The 18,951-nt window shown below is 45.6% G+C and overlaps 1 protein-coding gene across 1 annotated transcript; it reads right to left on the reverse strand.

Annotated features, from left to right (window-relative positions):
- On the reverse strand, positions 1-16,411 carry si:ch73-15b2.5 (rho guanine nucleotide exchange factor 19). The gene is made up of 12 exons (XM_068016997.1): positions 16,332-16,411; positions 15,950-16,035; positions 14,626-14,870; positions 11,399-11,559; positions 10,251-10,403; positions 9,630-9,756; positions 8,760-8,834; positions 7,967-8,059; positions 2,582-2,733; positions 1,924-2,070; positions 1,433-1,503; positions 1-113 (listed from the first exon to the last, which is right to left on the reverse strand). The coding sequence occupies exons 2-12, from the start codon at positions 16,002-16,004 to the stop codon at positions 88-90; spliced, it is 1,305 nt and encodes a 434-aa protein (XP_067873098.1). The 5' UTR covers positions 16,005-16,035; positions 16,332-16,411; the 3' UTR covers positions 1-87.
- Between the last annotated feature and the right edge of the window lie 2,540 nt (positions 16,412-18,951).

An 18,951-nucleotide genomic window follows, 5' to 3' on the forward strand; every position in this document is an offset into this window, starting at 1 on the left:
AGAAAAACCATAACTGAAGGGTGAACAGGGGGAGACAGACAGCTCTGACATTGGGTCCATTTCATTCCTGCCAGATACTGACGCAAATCAGGGCTCTGCTTTTCCCAGGATTCCTAAGTAAAACCAGAGTAGAGCAAAGTTACAAGACAAAACAAAGAGGTGGACATCCCAGTTTCAAGAAAAAAAAAATTGAGGCAGACATGGTGCCATCTCTGCAATTCTACAAAACAAATCGATTGTGTAGATACAAGTAGTTGGTTTTCAAACCTTTTTAGTTGAAGGATGCCTCTTCAAATGGATTAGTAATTACAAACCCCCATTTAAACTAGAATACTATTTAATACTCATACAGAAGTGTTGCATATAAAACATGTTTTAATAACGCTTTTAATAAAACAGGTATTCACTCAACAGATGCCAGTAAGATGGGTGTGCCTGCAATATCTGGCTATCTTTGGCAAGAGCACAAAGTGCAGATTCCCAGGGAGAGGAAGTATTAAGAGCAATGGGAAAGCGCACCCGACTGAGAACAGGAGCCCTGAGTGCACAAGAGCAGGGGGAGATCAGGAGCTCGGGGAGCACAGCATGCCTCTGGCTACCATTCACTCATTTACTTTTGACCATGGCACCTTGGGCGTCACCCACCTGTGGGCTGGGTCTGCATCTCAGAATGTCTGGAAGATCTCTGCAGACCCCCAGGGATCCAAAGACCCCAGTTTGGCAGCCACTGTCAATCAGAGGCTGATATGGGTCACAACAGGGAAACCCTATGGCTGGAGTCACAAAAGGATGGTGGTTATTAGAGGCTAATCGTCACAAAACCAAAATATATAATAAATATAAATAATGACTTAAAATTGAAACCTTACGAGGGTCCATTCTCACCCCTCCCGGAGAATAGAGTCCCAGCAAAAGCAATTGGTGCCAAGTCACTTAACTCCTTCAAAAATGAACTGGAGAATATTTGGTCATGAGCAGAATTGGAGATTGTTGGGATAGATAGAGGCTCGCAGCAGGCCAGTAGAGACACGAGGATGGATGAATAATCTGGAGTTTCCCTGCATTAGCATTGGTGGGTGAGGGATATTGGTTTGGAACGTTCATTTAGATTAAATAGGTGGGGTAGGGGCCATGATGGAACAGATTAAATATGGGCAATCCTGCAACAAAAACATGCATTTCTATAGCACCTAGCATAATGAAATATCAAGATGCTTCACAAATAGGAGTAAAGAAATAGATTCTGAGCCATACTGGAAGGGAGTAGGTGCAGTGACTGAATGCAATTAAATGGGTGGGGTAGAGTTATTGATAAAAAAGGTAGATTAGATAGTGTCCTGGAGGCCTGAGCTGGACAAATGATTGGCCTTTCCTCGCACCATGCTTGATATAATGGAACATTCCTTCCCGACGCTGCTGCATGTCTACTCACCTTTGTTTGGTGACTCACTTCCAGCTCGTTGCAGAGTAGAAATGGCTGCAACCCACTCTTGCATTTCACACCTGCTCAGTCCAAGAACAGAGGAGATAGGAAAGGGCGAGGTTACAATGCAGCCCACTCAGAATGGCGTATAACAAATTATATTCATAAAAATGGATTAATAAACCGATACTGCAAAGGATGCCCCGATCACTGACTGCTTTCAAGATTTAGAGTTGGACCATGAATTTCCCCTGAAGAGGACGCAGAAATCCTGCATCAGAAAGAAAGAGTAATAGAAGGACAGGGACACACACACACGAGCAAGAGGAAGCAGCAAGAAAAAAAAAAAGCAAAATGTATGATGAGCCAGTCAACATTTGAATGATAAACCACTCACTTTAAATGTCAACTAGTCCCTTCATCACACCGACTAACCTGCTGTGAATTTCCATTACTTTGATCTTGAGATTGCTATCTGTTCTTTATCCATAAACACTTACTCACTTCCTGCTCCCACGATAACATTTCTGTTAGTTCCTTTGTGATTCCCAGCCAGACAGAGAATAAAAACCAGCGACTTTGCCTCGAAACAATCAGCTCTCACTTTTGAGATCGTGGCATAGTCCAGCACCAAGTATCTACCGTTACTGCAGTAGGGGAGGAAAAAAGATTCCGAGTTAAGAGAACAGAGGTGCTGGAGGATTAAAATCGAATAATCATTTCCACTTCAATTTAAAACATGACCTCATGAATGTGATTAATTCTATTGAACTTTACAGAAACCCAAGTTCAGGAAGATTTCAAATAGTTTCACTAGTAGACTGGTGTATGTGGAACTGGTAGCAAGGCATGGGTTGGTCCCTCACCCATTGTGGGTTTGTGACTGACCATTGTAGCCTATTCGGATAAACACCTTTGTATACTTTGGCTTGCCGCACACGTGACCTATGATGTCAATGTATGCAAATAAAGGCCGTTGCCATTTTGTATGCATCATATGGAGCACAGCTTTCAGTCACCTGCCCTGCCACCCAGATACTGAACGGATTTATTGGAGTGAAATTTCAGCAGCATCTAAAAGTTTAGAATCAAAGCAAATGGCCAATTTAGTCTTTGGTTAATAGAAGCAAAAAATAAAATTAGTAATTAGATGCTTACTCTTTCCTAGACAGCAACAGGAGATCATTAAATAGATGAAGATATATAGATTTGGTTGCACTTCCAGTTGTGTGTCCGGATTCATGGCCAGATATGTCAACAAGTTCACCTTCTTTGACCAGGAAGCGTGTTTGAGAGATAAGAGGAAGAGACTGCAGGGCAGGAGGAAGAGTTACTCATCACCAGTAACTATGCAAATCAGGATGAAACCTGAAAAACTAAAACATCTCAATTCAATATATTCCCCACTCCCTAAACTCTGGGCTTGTCAGAGTTAGGCTGCTCAAGGCTAATTGGATTACACTCCTTCCTAGAAATTATTTGTCACCATTATTGGCATTTCCCCATTTCAACATCGAAAAACAGCCCCAGGCGTTCACCTTCACCCCTGGTGGACACCCCTTCAAAATGTGGACAGCAATGCCTTAGTGTACGTAAATGGAAGTTCACATCCTCCAAGCTGGCTAGCAATGAACCAACTGAAATGGAGTCACAATCCCCAAAGTTTATGATCCAATACGGATGTGTGTGACACTCGCTGTGAAGATTTGGGAATGGGCCTGCAGGGGAGGGGGTGAAAGAAGAATATCCACGTGGAAATACAAGTTTCAAATTTGAACAATGTCATTTGCAAAATTTTTATTTGGCTGGTTTAAACAACTTCTGCTCATTATTGAATGCACAGCAGTCAGGAGTGGAAGTGGTTTCCACTCAAACTCAATTTCATTGTGGATCAGCAATAAAACTGCATTGTTTTTTAAATCTGCACAAGGCCAGGAACAACATATAGCTTCTGATGAATAGTAATGACCTGAATCATTGTTACTCTCCACAGATGCTGTGCCTGACTTGCTGAGCTTTTTCAGCTGCATTTGTTTTGTCGCAAATATTCAGTACAAGACTTTGAAAAAAATAAGTTGCCCACCTCTTGCAGTGAGGAATCAATGCATTTTGCTAATGGACATCCTTATGGTGCACGTTTACTGTCTACAGCATGCAGTTAATGGGATATCAAAGCTTTGCAGCAGCTTTTTCGGGAGCAGAGAGTGCGAGCGAGTGAGCAGCTGGGAAGGTCAGTTTAAAGTAAACTTAATTTCCTTTTGTTTTCGGCGGAGACCAGGGGGCTGCTGGGTAAGTAAAACCCTATATATTTGGGCCGTTTCTGAACCCGAGACACTACACGTGTAGTGTCTCCCACCCGCCCTCCTGCTCTAACCAAAAAAAAGGACTCGGTGGTGTGTAGATAAGGTAAGGCTTTTTCTATTTCTCTTTTTCGTTTTATCGTGTGATTGGTGAAAAAGGAACGAAACGTTTAACTAAGTTTAAGCTTAAGATTAAAAATGGCAGGAGATCTCAGACCCCGTGACATGCTCCTCTTGCTCAATGTGGGAGCTCAGGGACATGGCTGATGTCCCTGACTCCTTCATGTGCAGGAAGTGTCCAGCTGCAGCTCTTGTTAGACCGCATGACGGCTCTGGAGCTGCGGATGGACTCAGTTTGGAGCATCCGCGATGCTGAGGAGGTTGTGGATAGCACGTTTAGCGAATTGGTCACACCGCAGATTAGGATTGCTGAGGGAGAAAGGGAATGGGTGACCAAAAGGCAGAGAAAGAGCAGGAAGGCAGCGCAGGTGTCCCCTGTGGTCATCTCCCTCCACAACAGGTATACCGTTTTGGATACTGTTGAGGGAGATGGCTCACCAGGGGAAGGCAGCAGTAGCCAGGTTCATGGCACCGTGGCTGGCTCTGCTGTTCAGAAGGGCGGGAAAACGAGTGGAAGGGCTATAGTCATAGGGGATTCGATTGTAAGGGGAGTAGATAGGCGGTTCTGTGGTCGAAAACGAGACTCCCGAATGGTATGTTGCCTCCCAGGTGCACGGGTCAGGGATGTCTCAGATCGGCTGCAGAACATTCTGAAGGGGGAGGGTGAACAGCCAGTTGTCGTTGTGCACATAGGCACCAATGATATAGGTAAAAAAAGGGATGAGGTCCTACAAGCAGAATTTAGGGAGTTAGGAGCCAAGTTAAAAAGTAGGACCTCAGAGGTAGTAATCTCAGGATTGCTACCAGTGTCACGCGATAGTCAGAGTAGAAATGAAAGAATAGTCAGGATGAATGCGTGGCTTGAGAGATGGTGCAGGAGGGAGGGGTTCAGATTTTTGGGACATTGGGACCGGTTCTGGGGGAGGTGGGACTATTACAAATTGGATGGTCTACACCTGGGCCGAACTGGAACCAATGTCCTTGGGGGTGCTTTTGCTAACGCTGTTGGGGAGCGTTTAAACTAATGTGGCAGGGGGATGGGAATCAAAGGAGGTCAGTGGAGAGTAAGGATGTAGTAACTAAAGCCTGTAAGGAACTAGATAATGAAATCAGCGTGACTAAGGGAAAGAGTAAAGCAGGGAGCAGATGATGAAAGCAAAGGGACTGGTGGTCTGAGGTGTATTTGTTTTAATGCAAGAAGTGTAATAGGTAAGGCAGATGAACTTAGGGCTTGAATTAGTACCTGGGAGTATGATGTTATTGCTATTACTGAGACTTGGTTAAGGGAAGGGCATGATTGGCAACTAAATATCCCAGGATACCGATGCTTCAGGCGGGACAGAGAGGGAGGTAAAAGGGGTGGAGGAGTTGCATTACTGGTCAAAGAGGATATCACAGCTGTGCTGAAGGAAGGCACTATGGAGGACTCGAGCTGTGAGGCAATATGGGCAGAACTCAGAAATAGGAAAGGTGCGGTAACAATGTTGGGGCTGTACTACAGGCCTCCCAACAGCGAGCGTCAGATAGAGGTGCAAATATGTAAACAGATTATGGAAAGCTGTAGGAGCAACAGGGTGGTGGTGATAGGAGATTTTAATTTTCCCAACATTGACTGGGTTTCCCTTAGTGTTAGAGGTCTAGATGGAGCAGAATTTGTAAGGAGCATCCAGGAGGGTTTTCTAGAGCAGTATGTAAATAGTCCAACTCGGGAAGGGGCCATACTGGACCTGGTGTTGGGGAATGAGCCAGGCCAGGTTGTTGACGTTTCAGTAGGTGACTACTTTGGGAATAGTGATCACAATTCCGTAAGTTTTAGAATACTCATGGACAAAGACGAGAGTGGTCCTAAAGGAAGAGTGCTAAATTGGGGGAAGGCCAACTATACCAAAATTCGGCAGGAGCTGGGGAATGTAGATTGGGAGCAGCTGTTTGAAGGTAAATCCACATTTGATATGTGGAAGGCTTTTAAAGAGAGGTTGATTAGCGTGCAGGAGAGACATGTTCCTGTGAAAATGAGGGGTAGAAATGGCAAGATTAGGGAATCATGGATGACAGGTGAAATTGTGAGACTAGCCAAGAGGAAAAAGGAAGCATACATAAGGTCTAGGCGGCTGAAGAAAGACGAAGCTTTGAAAGAATATCGGGATTGTAGGCGCAATCTGAAACGAGGAATTAAGAGGGCTAAAAGGGGTCATGAAATATCTTTAGCAAACAGGGTTAAGGAAAATCCCAAAGTCTTTTATTCATATATAAGGAACAAGAGGGTAACTAGAGAAAGGATTGGCCCACTCAAGGACAAAGGAGGAAAGTTATGCATGGAGTCAGAGAAAATGGGTGAGATTCTAAACGAGTACTTTGCATCGGTATTCACCGAGGAGAGGGACATGACGGATGTTGAGGTTAGGGACAGATGTTTGATTACTCTAGGTCAAGTCGGCATAAGGAGGGAGGAAGTGTTGGGTATTCTAAAGGGCATTAAGGTGGACAAGTCCCCAGGTCCGGATGGGATCTATCCCAGGTTACTGTGGGAAGCGAGAGAGGAAATAGTTGGGGCCTTAACAGATATCTTTGCAACATCCTTAAACACGGGTGAGGTCCCGGAGGACTGGAGAATTGCTAATGTTGTCCCCTTGTTTAAGGGTAGCAGGGATAATCCAGGTAATTATAGACCGGTGAGCCTGACGTCAGTGGTAGGGAAGCTGCTGGAGAAGATACTGAGGGATAGGATCTATTCCCATTTGGAAGAAAATGGGCTTATCAGTGATAGGCAACATGGTTTTGTGCAGGGAAGGTCATGTCTTACCAACTTAATAGAATTCTTTGAGGAAGTGACAAAGTTGATTGATGAGGGAAGGGCTGTAGATGTCATATACATGGACTTCAGTAAGGCGTTTGATAAGGTTCCCCATGGTAGGCTGATGGAGAAAGTGAAGGCGCATGGGGTCCAAGGTGTACTAGCTAGATGGATAAAGAACTGGTTGGGCAACAGGAGACAGAGTAGCAGTGGAAGGGAGTTTCTCAAAATGGAGAGGTGTGACCAGTGGTGTTCCACAGGGATCTGTGCTGGGACCACTGTTGTTTGTGATATACATAAATGATTTGGAGGAAAGAATAGGTGGTCTGATTAGCAAGTTTGCAGACGACACTAAGATTGGTGGAGTAGCAGATAGTGAAGGGGACTGTCAGAGAATACAGCAGAATATAGATAGACTGGAGAGTTGGGCAGAGAAATGGCAGATGGAGTTCAATCAGGGCAAGTGCGAGGTGATGCATTTTGGAAGATCCAATTCAAGAATGAACTATACAGTAAATGGAAAAGTCCTGGGGAAAATTGATGTACAGAGAGATTTGGGTGTTCAGGTCCATTGTTCCCTGAAGGTGGCAACGCAGGTCAATAGAGTGGTCAAGAAGGCATACGGCATGCTTTCCTTCATCGGACTGGGTATTGAGTACAAGAGTTGGCAGGTCATGTTACAGTTATATAGGACTTTGGTTCGGCCACATTTGGAATACTGCGTGCAGTTCTGGTCGCCACATTACCAAAAGGATGTGGATGCTTTGGAGAGGGTGCAGAGGAGGTTCACCAGGATGTTGCCTGGTATGGAGGGCGCTAGCTATGAAGAGAGGTTGAGTAGATTAGGATTATTTTCATTAGAAAGACGGAGGTTGAGGGGGGAACCTGATTGAGGTGTGCAAAATCATGAGAGGTATAGACAGGTTGGATAGCAAGAAGCTTTTTCCCCCCGAGTGGGGGATTCAATTACTAGGGGACACGAGTTCAAAGTGAAAGGGGAAAAGTTTAGGGGGGATATGCGTGGAAAGTTCTTTACGCAGAGGGTGGTGGGTGCCTGGAACACATTGCCAGCGGAGGTGGTAGACGCGGGCACGATAGCGTCTTTTAAGATGTATCTAGACAGATACATGAATGGGCAGGAAGTAAAGAGATACAGACCCTTAGAAAATAGGCGACAGGTTTAGATAGAGGACTTGGATCGGCGTAGGCTTGGAGGGCCGAAGGGCCTGTTCCTGTGCTGTAATTTTCTTTGTTCTATAAAAGCATCAGAAAAGCCAAGCAACTCCCTCAATTCATTTCAGAGCCACACTGCATTCTGCTAATGCACACCTTGGTACTGCCAAATTCCAGCTGCTTCTCCAGAGAGACCAGCTCCTCAATCTGTCTCATCCTCTTTACATTTTCATTACATTGATGTACTATCTGCAAGAGGAACAGAAGAATGTCACCTTCCTCCAATCTTCAACCCCAGCCACATTACCACCTCCCATAATTATATCCACCACTCCCTCTTACCCACATTTATGTTGCTCATGAAGTAGTCACCCTCCTAACCCAACCTGAAAAACAGGTCCCTTTCCAATTAAACAGCAGCATCAAGGCTACGGGGAGCATTCAAAGTAGTTTTGGTTCAGTCTTCCACTGCTGCACATTAGGTATTGTGTTGCACAATACCTAATCAATGGGCTTCGCATTCCCAGCGGCAAGATCAAACTAAAACTATCAGATTTCATAACATGGCCATTTTTAAATGGTTTCAGAAAATAGGACGCTACAGTGACGAATAACTTGTTTACACAGTGCTGCACATGCACTCCTGTAGCATGTATTGGGGATTTTATGCAGCTTGACGCAAGATCAAGATGCAAAACCATTCCACGTGACATGAACATTTCTTCCAGCCAGTCCCTTAGGCAGCAGGAGCTACAAATAAAAAACTGAAAAGAACATTTGAGTCTCAGTTCACAGAGAGGGGCTGCACATTTGGGAAGTTAATATGGGAGAGAAGTGCATGTACATTGCTGCCTGGGCCTAGGGAGAACAATGTAAAAGCAGCTACCCAGACAGGCAGGGGTTGTCTTCATGTCAGAGGGATCTCCAAACAAAAGGCAACAGGCCTCACCTCCTTAATCGCTTCTGCAGCTTCCCGGACTGAATCTGCCATCGGACACTCTGGTGAAGTCAGCATTAAGATATTCTGGAAGAACCCAAAAATAATTAATTGGTTAGTAGGCAGCCAATACAGATGAAGCTCTACACATTCCAACCCGGCAATGAAGGCCTAACAATTGACATGCATTAAACAAGGCGAGAAATTTTTTCCACCTCTGATGACAGCGGCCGACTCGCACAGTTCATCTCAGCAACTATGTTTAAAATATTGATGAAGTAAAGGCACAGAACGCAACACAAGTTCAACACTCTTAGGGTGGGGGAACCTCAAGACTTTGAAATGTTTTAAGGAGAAATCCAGTGAAACCAACTGTACTCCAACCTGCTTATTAATCTGTAAAGCAAGTGATGTGATAGCAAAAGCATTGCCAACAGAAGTGAGCTAAGGAAACTTTTAATCTCACAATCCAAATCAGGTTTCCCCTCCCCTTACAGGTACTTCTACATTTAAAATCAACAGTAAGTGCCAGGATTTTGCATCTCAAACCACCCAAGATAGAAAGGAGTTTCCAGCTGGTTACCATAACAGCTGCTCGTACAGTCCGCGCACGCTCTGCTCACACTCAGCACTGGTTGTTTGCCATAGATTGAGGCGAGTGGCCCATGTGCAGATGGAACAAGTAGCCTTTAACAGTAGGAGCTGGAAACTTCCTTGACTTCTAGGTGGGTTATAATGTCATTGGTACCAAAACTATAGGGTGAAAATCATCAGGTGCTGCACTTCGACAGATCACTTTCCCTCAGTGGCCAGAGGGGGATAAAGAGAGATAGCTGTGGGAAGAAAGTATTAAATGCACAAAGAGAAACTGAAGGGGGTTACCTCAAGCATGATCTTCAGCCGTATGATTCGTTGGAATGGCAGGATCAGGAAGGACTTCAGTGGCTGCCGCTGGCAGATCAGCTGTTCCTCCAGTTTCTTCAGGACCTGCAGAAATTCTTCCTTCAGCCTGTCAGGGAACCAAGCAGAGGGCTAAGGACACACACACACACACTCCCCTCCCCCCAGATAAGAATGCAGCATATTTTGAAACTGTAATTTTAATCCCTGCTATTATACTTCCCGGTCTATCTGGGATTCACTGCCCAGTTGATTAGTGGGTTATATGCTGGCCACTTTCTCCCATAGAACATCCGGATACATGGTCTTAGGACAGGGAGAACAGAACTCGGGTCTGTTGACTGGTCGGTCACGCAGCACAAGTGGAGATGTGTGCAGGAGAGGAAGGAGAGAGAGGGAGAGATCGTGTGGGGGATGGATAGTTACAGCAATGACTGAGCATTTTTGAATACACAGGTACTCAGAGAGCAAGTCTGACCTGCTCCTGATCTCTGGCACAATTTTACACTGGACACCTGCAGTGCTCATTGACGTTCGGTCAGTTGCTGCACTGACGTTACATCAAGTTAACTCAGGAGACTATTGCGAGTTAGCTTCACTCACATGAGCTGCTGCATCATCTTCTCCTGGTACATCAGATTGGTGACGTATGGGATATAGACTCTGTGGAAGTTAGTGCAATGTCGCAGCACAATGTCACTGATGTCTCTGACAAAGACATTCTCCTCCAGGCGTTCCTCCAGGTCCAACAAAAACCTGTCGAACAACCACAAGTTACAGCCTGCTGGTTAAAGTGGCCATGTGTGCAGATAAATATGCAGCACATGCACCAAGGGACATACCAAAGGCAATAACATTTACTGCATGATTAAGGAAACCCAAGAACTTCCCTGCGACAATGATTTGTGAAGAATTTCCTCTGGCTGGCCAGTCAGGCCTCCCCTTACTGGTCTTTCCCCTATTCTGCCCCTCTCCAAACAGCACTAACTCTTGTTATGATCCAGTTCCGTGGATGTCTGCAGGCTTTTGGGTCCTTACCTAAGTGACCATTGATGGTTGAACCTAAACAATGAACATTGGCAAGCCATTCAACTGTCAAGGTCATCAGAGCCAAGTGCAATCCTTTCCCTGCACATGCACTTGCCCTGGGTTGGGGGCGAATTTCTAGAACCCTCACCACTGCCCAGCTACCTCTATACAGACCAAGAGTTGAACTGGGGATATTTATTTATTTATTTAGAGATACAGCACTGAAACAGGCCCTTCAGCCCACCGAGTCTGTGCCGACCATCAACCACCCATTTATACTAATCCTATATTAATCCCAGTACCCTCTCACAATTCCCCTACCTACACTAGGGGCAATTTATAATGGCCAATTTACCTATCAACCTGCAAGTCTTTGGCTGTGGGAGGAAACCGGAGCACCCGGCGAAAACCCACGCGGTCACAGGGAGAACTTGCAAACTCCGCACAGGCGGTACCCAGAATCGAACCCGGGTCGCTGGAGCTGTGAGGCTGCGGTGCTAACCACTGCGCCACTGTGCAGCACAATTGTGGTCTGCACAATGCACTGCACTACGAGGACGCATTGACCCCAAGCTATCAGGAAGATGGTGATTTGCACTTAAGCAAGTTTTTTTTGCCAGGTCCTGGCGGACACTTTCTCACTCATTGGAAAATCATTTTCCGATTTGGTTTCTGGAAGAACGATTATGCATTATTTACTAACCTTTGCCGTACACACCCACCTTTCACTTGTGTCCTTCACCTCCTGCACGTTGGAGAACAGCATGTGCCAGTCCATGAGAGTCAGAATATCCAACAGCTCTGGGCACTTACTGAAATGATTGACAGCTACCGTCAAACTCCGCAGGTGAGATGCTTCAGATGTAATAACTTCAAACATTGCCTGAAGAGAGGAAACAGTCACATTATGTTGAGCAGAACTTTCTGGATCCTAACCTCTGCTGAATTACACCACTGCCATTCCCAGCTACACATTGCAAGAACAGTATTTATACTTCCACAAATTTAGATTGAAATTTAGAGGGATGGACTGGTAGCTGAATACATAGGTTTTCAACTGTTACAGTTCACTTCCCACCCCCATTTCCTCCCCGCCCCCCCCAAAAAGAAAACCTTTACTCATGACTTGGAAACGGTTTCTTTTCTCTGTTTAGGTTATTGTAGTCTTGGTTTAATAATTGACCTCAATCACAGCAGATTGTCAGCTAGAGAATACCTAGCATGTCGACATCCATCAATCTGGATAGAGGATACAAATCAGCACAGTAACATACTCTCCATAAACTCCAACTTGGCCAAAATGCAGCCGCACATCTTGCACTAAGTCCCATTCACACATCCCCCCCTGACCTCGTTGATTTACATTGATTCCTCATCCCCCTACATTTTAAATGCTCAGCTTTAATCCCTTCACGGCCTTGCCCCAACCCACTTCTACAATTGCTTCCAGCTCTACATTCCCCCCACCACTCCCGTGAATGCTGTTCCTCTGACCTTCCCACTCCCCCCTTCAACCCACCATTAGTGGCAGGGCCTTCAGCCTCTTGATTCTACTCTGTGCAATTCCCTTCCTAGATACTTCTCTCCTTTAAAAAAAAAACTTCAAGACCCAATTCTTTCAACTAGTTTTCAGTCAGTCATTCTTAGCAAACTTTCCTTTTCTGTGCATCTGTCAAGTTCCTTAGGATTTTTTTTTTTTTTTTTTAAAGGCACTATATAAGTGATTGAATTGCAACAGCCGCAATCAGGCTAAACACCAGTCCAAAGTATTATCTTACTTTTAAATAAATTTAGAATCAAAAAGATGGAGACAAGCTATTGGGCTGGACTTCGTGCTAGAGGTGGGACACCTGGTGCCAGTCCGAAAAAGTGGGAGGGAACCCCACCTCTGCCTTTTCATGCCCCCTGGAGTGATCTAGTTAAGTCAAAGTTTAACGAAGTGGGATCCCCATCCCTTTAAATGACTTAATAGGGACAGAGATCCCACCTTCAAGAGCTGCTGCACAATCAAAGGGCCAGCAGCACCACCTGGATCAGTGGCCACTGCCAGTAGTGCAGAGGCCTCAGACCCAGGCCCAGCGGTGTAAAGGCCTGCTTGGGTCTGCAAATGAGACCAGACCTGAGCCCAGCAGAACCCCATCCCACCCGGCCCGAGTCCTTCCATTTTTACCCGCGTCCGACCCGACCAGTTAACTTACCTTCCGTTTCTCACTTTCTTCCTTACCTGCACAAGCTTAAAATAACAGCAGCAAAACCACCTTTAAAGTCCAAAAAGTAAATTAACATTAAAGTCACTTACCTGAGGTGGTGATGGAGTGTGTCCGATCCAACCTGACCAGAGCCCAAATGCCAGATCCGGAAGTGCGACCCAACCCGAACCCGACACGTCACAGGTCTCGTCAGGTTCGAGTCGGGTAGCAGGCCTTTACAGCGGTGGAACAGAGGTAGGTGAGGCAGGGTCACCGGGGCCAGTCCGGAAAGCCCCAGCAAGTGGGGGTGGGGTGGGGAGGCTCACACCAGGGGGAGGGTAGTCCAGGGGTAAAGTTGATCCTGGTGGGGATCCTTTATGTGCCACAAATTGTTCATGAGAGGGATCACACCTCCCCAAGCCCACAAGGAGGTCACCTCATTTTAATAGCATCCTCCCTGTGCAGTGGAGGCACCCTCCCCCCGCCGCCCATTGGTAAGATCCCAGACACGGCAGAAAATGTCCTTAATAGGCCACTTAAGAGTCTCAATTGGCATCTAGGTGGGAAGGCTGTCATTGCCCTATCCCACCAATGGGAAGATCACTGGGCGATGGCCCCTCCATCCCACCACCCCTGTTGCCATTCTCCGTGCCTCCCCCCACCTCAGGCGGCCTCAAAGAATTCTGGCCATCATGTCTGAAAATCAAATTTACACTACATTAACAACTAAGCTCACCATTTAAAAATAGGCCACATGTAGGGACAAGTCCCTGTGAGAATGGAGAGGATTGAATAATTCCCCCATGAAAATCAGGTCTGGAGCCAACACTGCTACCAATAATTGGGATTGATTTTACTCACATCATTTCTATTCTGCAATTATCCCCCACTCACTGCATTTTGCTGGAGAAATAATCCTGCTGTACTTGGGAGACACTGCTGCAGTTTCAGACAAGAGTTCAAGCCCCACTCCTGCCTCCGACTCATTATGAACACTGCTGCATCAGCCATTTACTCTACTTAAAGGCTTGAAGAGGTTATCGTCCAGCAGTTTGATTATTTGAACCATCAAAGCAACCATGGTGTCTTTTTTCGTGACAATTGTCCTGATCCTAAACCACAATTTATAATGGAACACCAATTGCTTAGTGACTATAGATCAAAAGGACCATTTAAAAATGCTGCAGTTAATTATAAACAGAAAATGCTGGAAACACCGAGCTAGTCAGGCAGCATCTGTGGAGAGAGAAACAAGAGTGAAGAGTTAACATTGCAGGTCAGTGACCTTTTATCCAGTAGTTAATTCACTGATTTCCATAACTTTAGATCATAACCACTGCTCCCATTTTTTCAGACAGCAGGCACTACTAATGGTTCTACTGCTACCATTTACAGCTCCCCCAGATCCATTTTTGTTTCTTTAATCGTTCCATTACCACCCCCTTTCGTCTTGCACCATTAATCCTTTTGTCATTTAATCATTCCTGCCTCCCACCTTATTGCAGACCTTCCCTTTTGTTCCTTCCTCTCCTCCCTGGCTCTGTACTTGCTTATAAAATGGTTATACATCTAACTTCATCCAGTTCTGACAAGAGGTCATCGACCTGAAACGATAACGGTGTTGATCTCGCCTGACCTGCTGAGTATTTCCACCATTTTCTGTTTTTATTTCAGATTGCCAGCATCTGCACTATTTTGCTTATGTGTTAATTCATAGCCACTGGGGTCCCTCCCTCCCATGGTTTGACATTAATGCTCACCTCTTGCAGCTTGTGCTCCTGGGCACTAACTACATCCAACAGGCCACTCTTCTTCACTTCGGGGATCTCATGCCAGAAGGTGAAGCTGGAGTCTTTGGGAGAAAACTGGGAGGAAGCAGAGTTCAGTATCGAAGACGCAACAAGGCCGGCAAGAGAGAGTGTTGTATCCACCAGAGAAGAGGCTTTCCCAGGTGTTGCTGGGGCTTCATACATGGATTGGAGCCAATAATTCTGGTACAGTGGCTCTGAAATGATCAATTACCCACACATGAGAACCTGTTCATATACAAGGTGCTCCAACTTTACCACGAGGGAACGCACAGGGCCATAAAATGTTTTACAGGACAGGAGACGACCATTCGGTCTTTTGCGTCTGTGCCATTTCTTTCCTGGGGAAATCCAAAAATAATCCTACTGCCCTGTTCTCTCCTCACACACCTGTGCCATCCTGTGTTGTTTCTCCTAACCTTTAAATTGATGATTTAACAACTCCCCAGCTAGAAGTCTCTTCATCACTCCAACATCCATTAAATCTCCTCTTACCCCAATTTAACAGAAAAACACAGGGATAATGAAATAAAAACTTGCATTTATATAGCACCTTGCACAACATCAGCATATCTCAAAATACTTTACAGCCACTTTTGAAGTGTGGCCAATTTGCACACAGCAAACAGCAACGTGTTAACACCCTGATAATTTATGTTTAGATTAGATTAGAGATACAGCACTGAAACAGGCCCTTCGGCCCACCGAGTCTGTGCCGAACATCAACCACCCATTTATACTAATCCTACACTAATCCCATGTTCCTACCAAACATCCCCACCTGTCCCTATATTTCCCTACCACCTACCTATACTAGTGACAATTTATAATGGCCAATTTACCTATCAACCTGCAAGTCTTTTGGCTTGTGGGAGGAAACCGGAGCACCCGGAGAAAACCCACGCAGACACAGGGAGAACTTGCAAACTCCACACAGGCAGTACCCGGAATCGAACCCGGGTCCCTGGAGCTGTGAGGCTGCGGTGCTAACCACTGCGCCACTGTGCCGCCCTGTTCATTGAGGGATAAATATTGTCTGGAACAGCTGGGGAAGAGCTCCCCTGCACTTCTTCAGAATAACACCATGGGATCTTTCGCATCCACCCGAGAGGGCAGAGGGGGCCTCGGTTCAACATCTCATCCGAAAGACAGCACCTCCGACACTGCAGCATTCCCGTGATACTCCACTGGAATGTCAGTAGAGACTTTTGTGCTCAGGTCCCTGCAGTGGGTCTTGAACCTGCAACCTTCTGACTCAGAGGCAAGATTCACTTACGTGTCAGGACATACTTGGATTCCCTTTTCTGCAGTAACTCAATTCTTTCAGACATTTCCCTTTTGCCAGTGGGCACCTTCCAAGCTCTGTAAAACATAAAAGACCATGTTGGCTAGTTGCTCCAAATTGAGAACTGAACCCTATCTAGTTCAAAGGTTTGCAAGCAGTCGCCTAGCCAAACTGAACTGGGCTGCTGGATACCAGGGCTCAGACCTTGCCTTAACAGGACAATGTGCAGTGAAGGTTACCCAAACAGTGGGAGGGGAAAAGGGGAGGTTTTTTAGTCTAAAAATCCCCTGCAAGGAGGGGGAAAAGGCGAGATCCTAAATTCTTTCATTCCTCGATAGCTCACAATACCCTTAACTCAAAGTACACAGCTCACCGATACCTGGACCCAATCGCCTGGGACCAGCCGTCACTGGTAGAAATCACTTCAACCACAGACAGGAGGAATCCTGAGATAAGGAGTTAAACGCCGATGCGATTCAATAGGAGGGGCTCACATCGGCTGCACGAACAACGCGGCCAAAATTAATTAAAACGGATCAAGAAATAAAACTCGACTGTCAGAGACGCCTGATTTTTAAACCCCTTCGTCACATTCAACTCTCCCGTTTAATCTGATTTCCCCTGAAACATTTGATTAACAAGAGCTGACTGAATCCATATTGCAGAGGATCAGACCAGCTCCACAGCCTGATGGTGCCATTCTCCTGCCTCATTTGCACCCTTGTACTAATTTTCCCAATCTGTAATGCTTAATTGAATGGCTGAAGACAATGAATTAATTCCTCCCACAATTTACAGGCTTGGCATCACCATTTCCTGGTTTACCTCAATGTCTGTTTTATTCTTTCCATCCTGACTGGCGTCCTGCCCCTTTGTCCTTCTGTTTTTTTCCCTTAAATTTAAAGATAGAATTCTGCCAAATCAGAAGGAGCGACCTTACACGGTGGTGCCTGTGAGTTTGGCCATGGCTCTCGTTGGGTGGGGGTGGGGGTGGGGGTGTCAAGCAGGCGGTTGCCACCACTGGCAGCAAATTCCATCAGAATGACACCATCAGAATCACATGTCTGCTGAGTTTGAATGTGCTCTCCAGATTGTTCCATATGTTTCAGAATGCACGGCCTCATCCTCTCCCACTTCCAGTGACGAATGCTTACTACAGTTACCACTAAAATAAAGGTGGGTTTCCTCCGGGTGCTCTGGTTTCCTCCCACATGCCAAAAGACTTGCAGGTTGATAGGTAAATTGGCCGTTATAAATTGCCCCTAGTATAGGTAGGTGGTAGGGACAGGTGGGGATGTGTTAGGAATATGGGATTAGTGTAGGATTAGTATAAATGGGTGGTTGATGGTCGGCACAGACTCGGTGGGCCGAAGGGCCTGTTTCAGTGCTGTATATCTAAATCTAAATTACATTCATTGCCCGCCATCATTGGCAGGACTTCCTCCACTTCACTTTAACAACTGCTTTTGGCAACTGTCTAATAGTGGACGTGGGTACTCTATTAGAAATGGAGAGGGGTGGGGAGAGGAGAGAGGAATTCTTAGAGTGTCTACTTCTTATTGCTAACCAGCCATTCCTGTTGGTAATGTCCGTCTGTGTCTGTGGACAGCAGTGAGGATTCACCCATTACCTGTTGATGAGAGAATCATTAGAGACAAGGGGCGGCACAGTGGCGCAGTGGTTAGCACCGCAGCCTCACAGCTCCAGCGACCCGGGTTCAATTCTGGGTACTGCCTGTGTGGAGTTTGCAAGTTCTCCCTGTGTCTGCGTGGGTTTCCTCCGGGTGCTCCAGTTTCCTCTCACATGCCAAAGACTTGCAGGTTGATAGGTAAATTGGCCATTATAAATTGCCCCTAGTATAGGTAGGTGGTAGTGAAATATAGGTACAGGTGGGGATGTGGTAGGAATATGGGATTAGTGTAGGATTAGTATAAATTGGTGGTTGATGGTCAGCACAGACTCGGTGGGCCGAAGGGCCTGTTTCAGTGCTGTATCTCTAAACTAAACTAAACATAGCAAAGGAAATTCAGAATCCGATATAGCGTCAGTCCCTGAGGCAGAGGTCTCAGGGACAGTCCAGCAACTCAATTCAAATACAATGTTTTTTGGATTTGTTCAGATAATTGTGTGATAGGCTTTTTCTTTTAATTTAACAGAAATTTGTGCTGATCACTTTTCTGAAAGTATTAGCCTGCCCTTTTCAAAAAATAAAAGTGGAATTGAAGCCCAAGATCAGCCCTGATGGTATTGAATGGCGGAGAAGGCTCGATGGTCTACTTCTGCTCCTAGTTCTTGTGTTCTATAGTTTGCAGAGAGAGAGACAGTAAAGCTAAATTGCTTTCATAGATGACAGTAAAAGGAAAGCAACTGTTACAGAAGATTACTTATACTACATTTTAGCACAATAGTTGCAAATTATTCCTTTTTTACTTTGCAATGAGCGAATCTTATCAGTTATTGTAAAAATCTATCATTAGAAAGGTCATGGGCCTGAAACAAAAAACTTTGTTTCTCTCTCCACGGATGCTGCCCGACCTGCTGAGTATTTCCAGCATTTTTCTATTTTTTATTTCAGATTTCCAGCATCTGCCGTATTTTGCTTCTGTAAAACTCTTCAAAGTCTAATGTGGTGCTAATTTCCCACCTTCCCAGAACAAGAAGGATCATGTGAAAGCTTAGACTAAAACCAGTGGTTGAAAGGTTTGTTCCACATGGCTAGGGGATGCAGATTTAATGCTTTGGATGAGAGGTGCAGGGTGGATGTGTGGGTGCAGGTGGACAATTAAACAACTAACTGGAGGAGGTGGCTCCACAAATATCCCCATCTTCAATGATGGGGAGCCCAGCACATCAGTGCGAAAGATAAGGCTGAAGCATTTGCAACAATCTTCAGCCAGAAGTGCCGAGTTGATGATCCATCTCGGCCTCCTCCTGAAGTCCCCAGCATTACAGATGCCAGACTTCAGCCAATTCGATTCACTCCGCGTGATATC

This window comes from Heterodontus francisci, chromosome 37, assembly GCF_036365525.1.
Source record: "Heterodontus francisci isolate sHetFra1 chromosome 37, sHetFra1.hap1, whole genome shotgun sequence".
NCBI lineage: Eukaryota > Metazoa > Chordata > Chondrichthyes > Heterodontiformes > Heterodontidae > Heterodontus > Heterodontus francisci.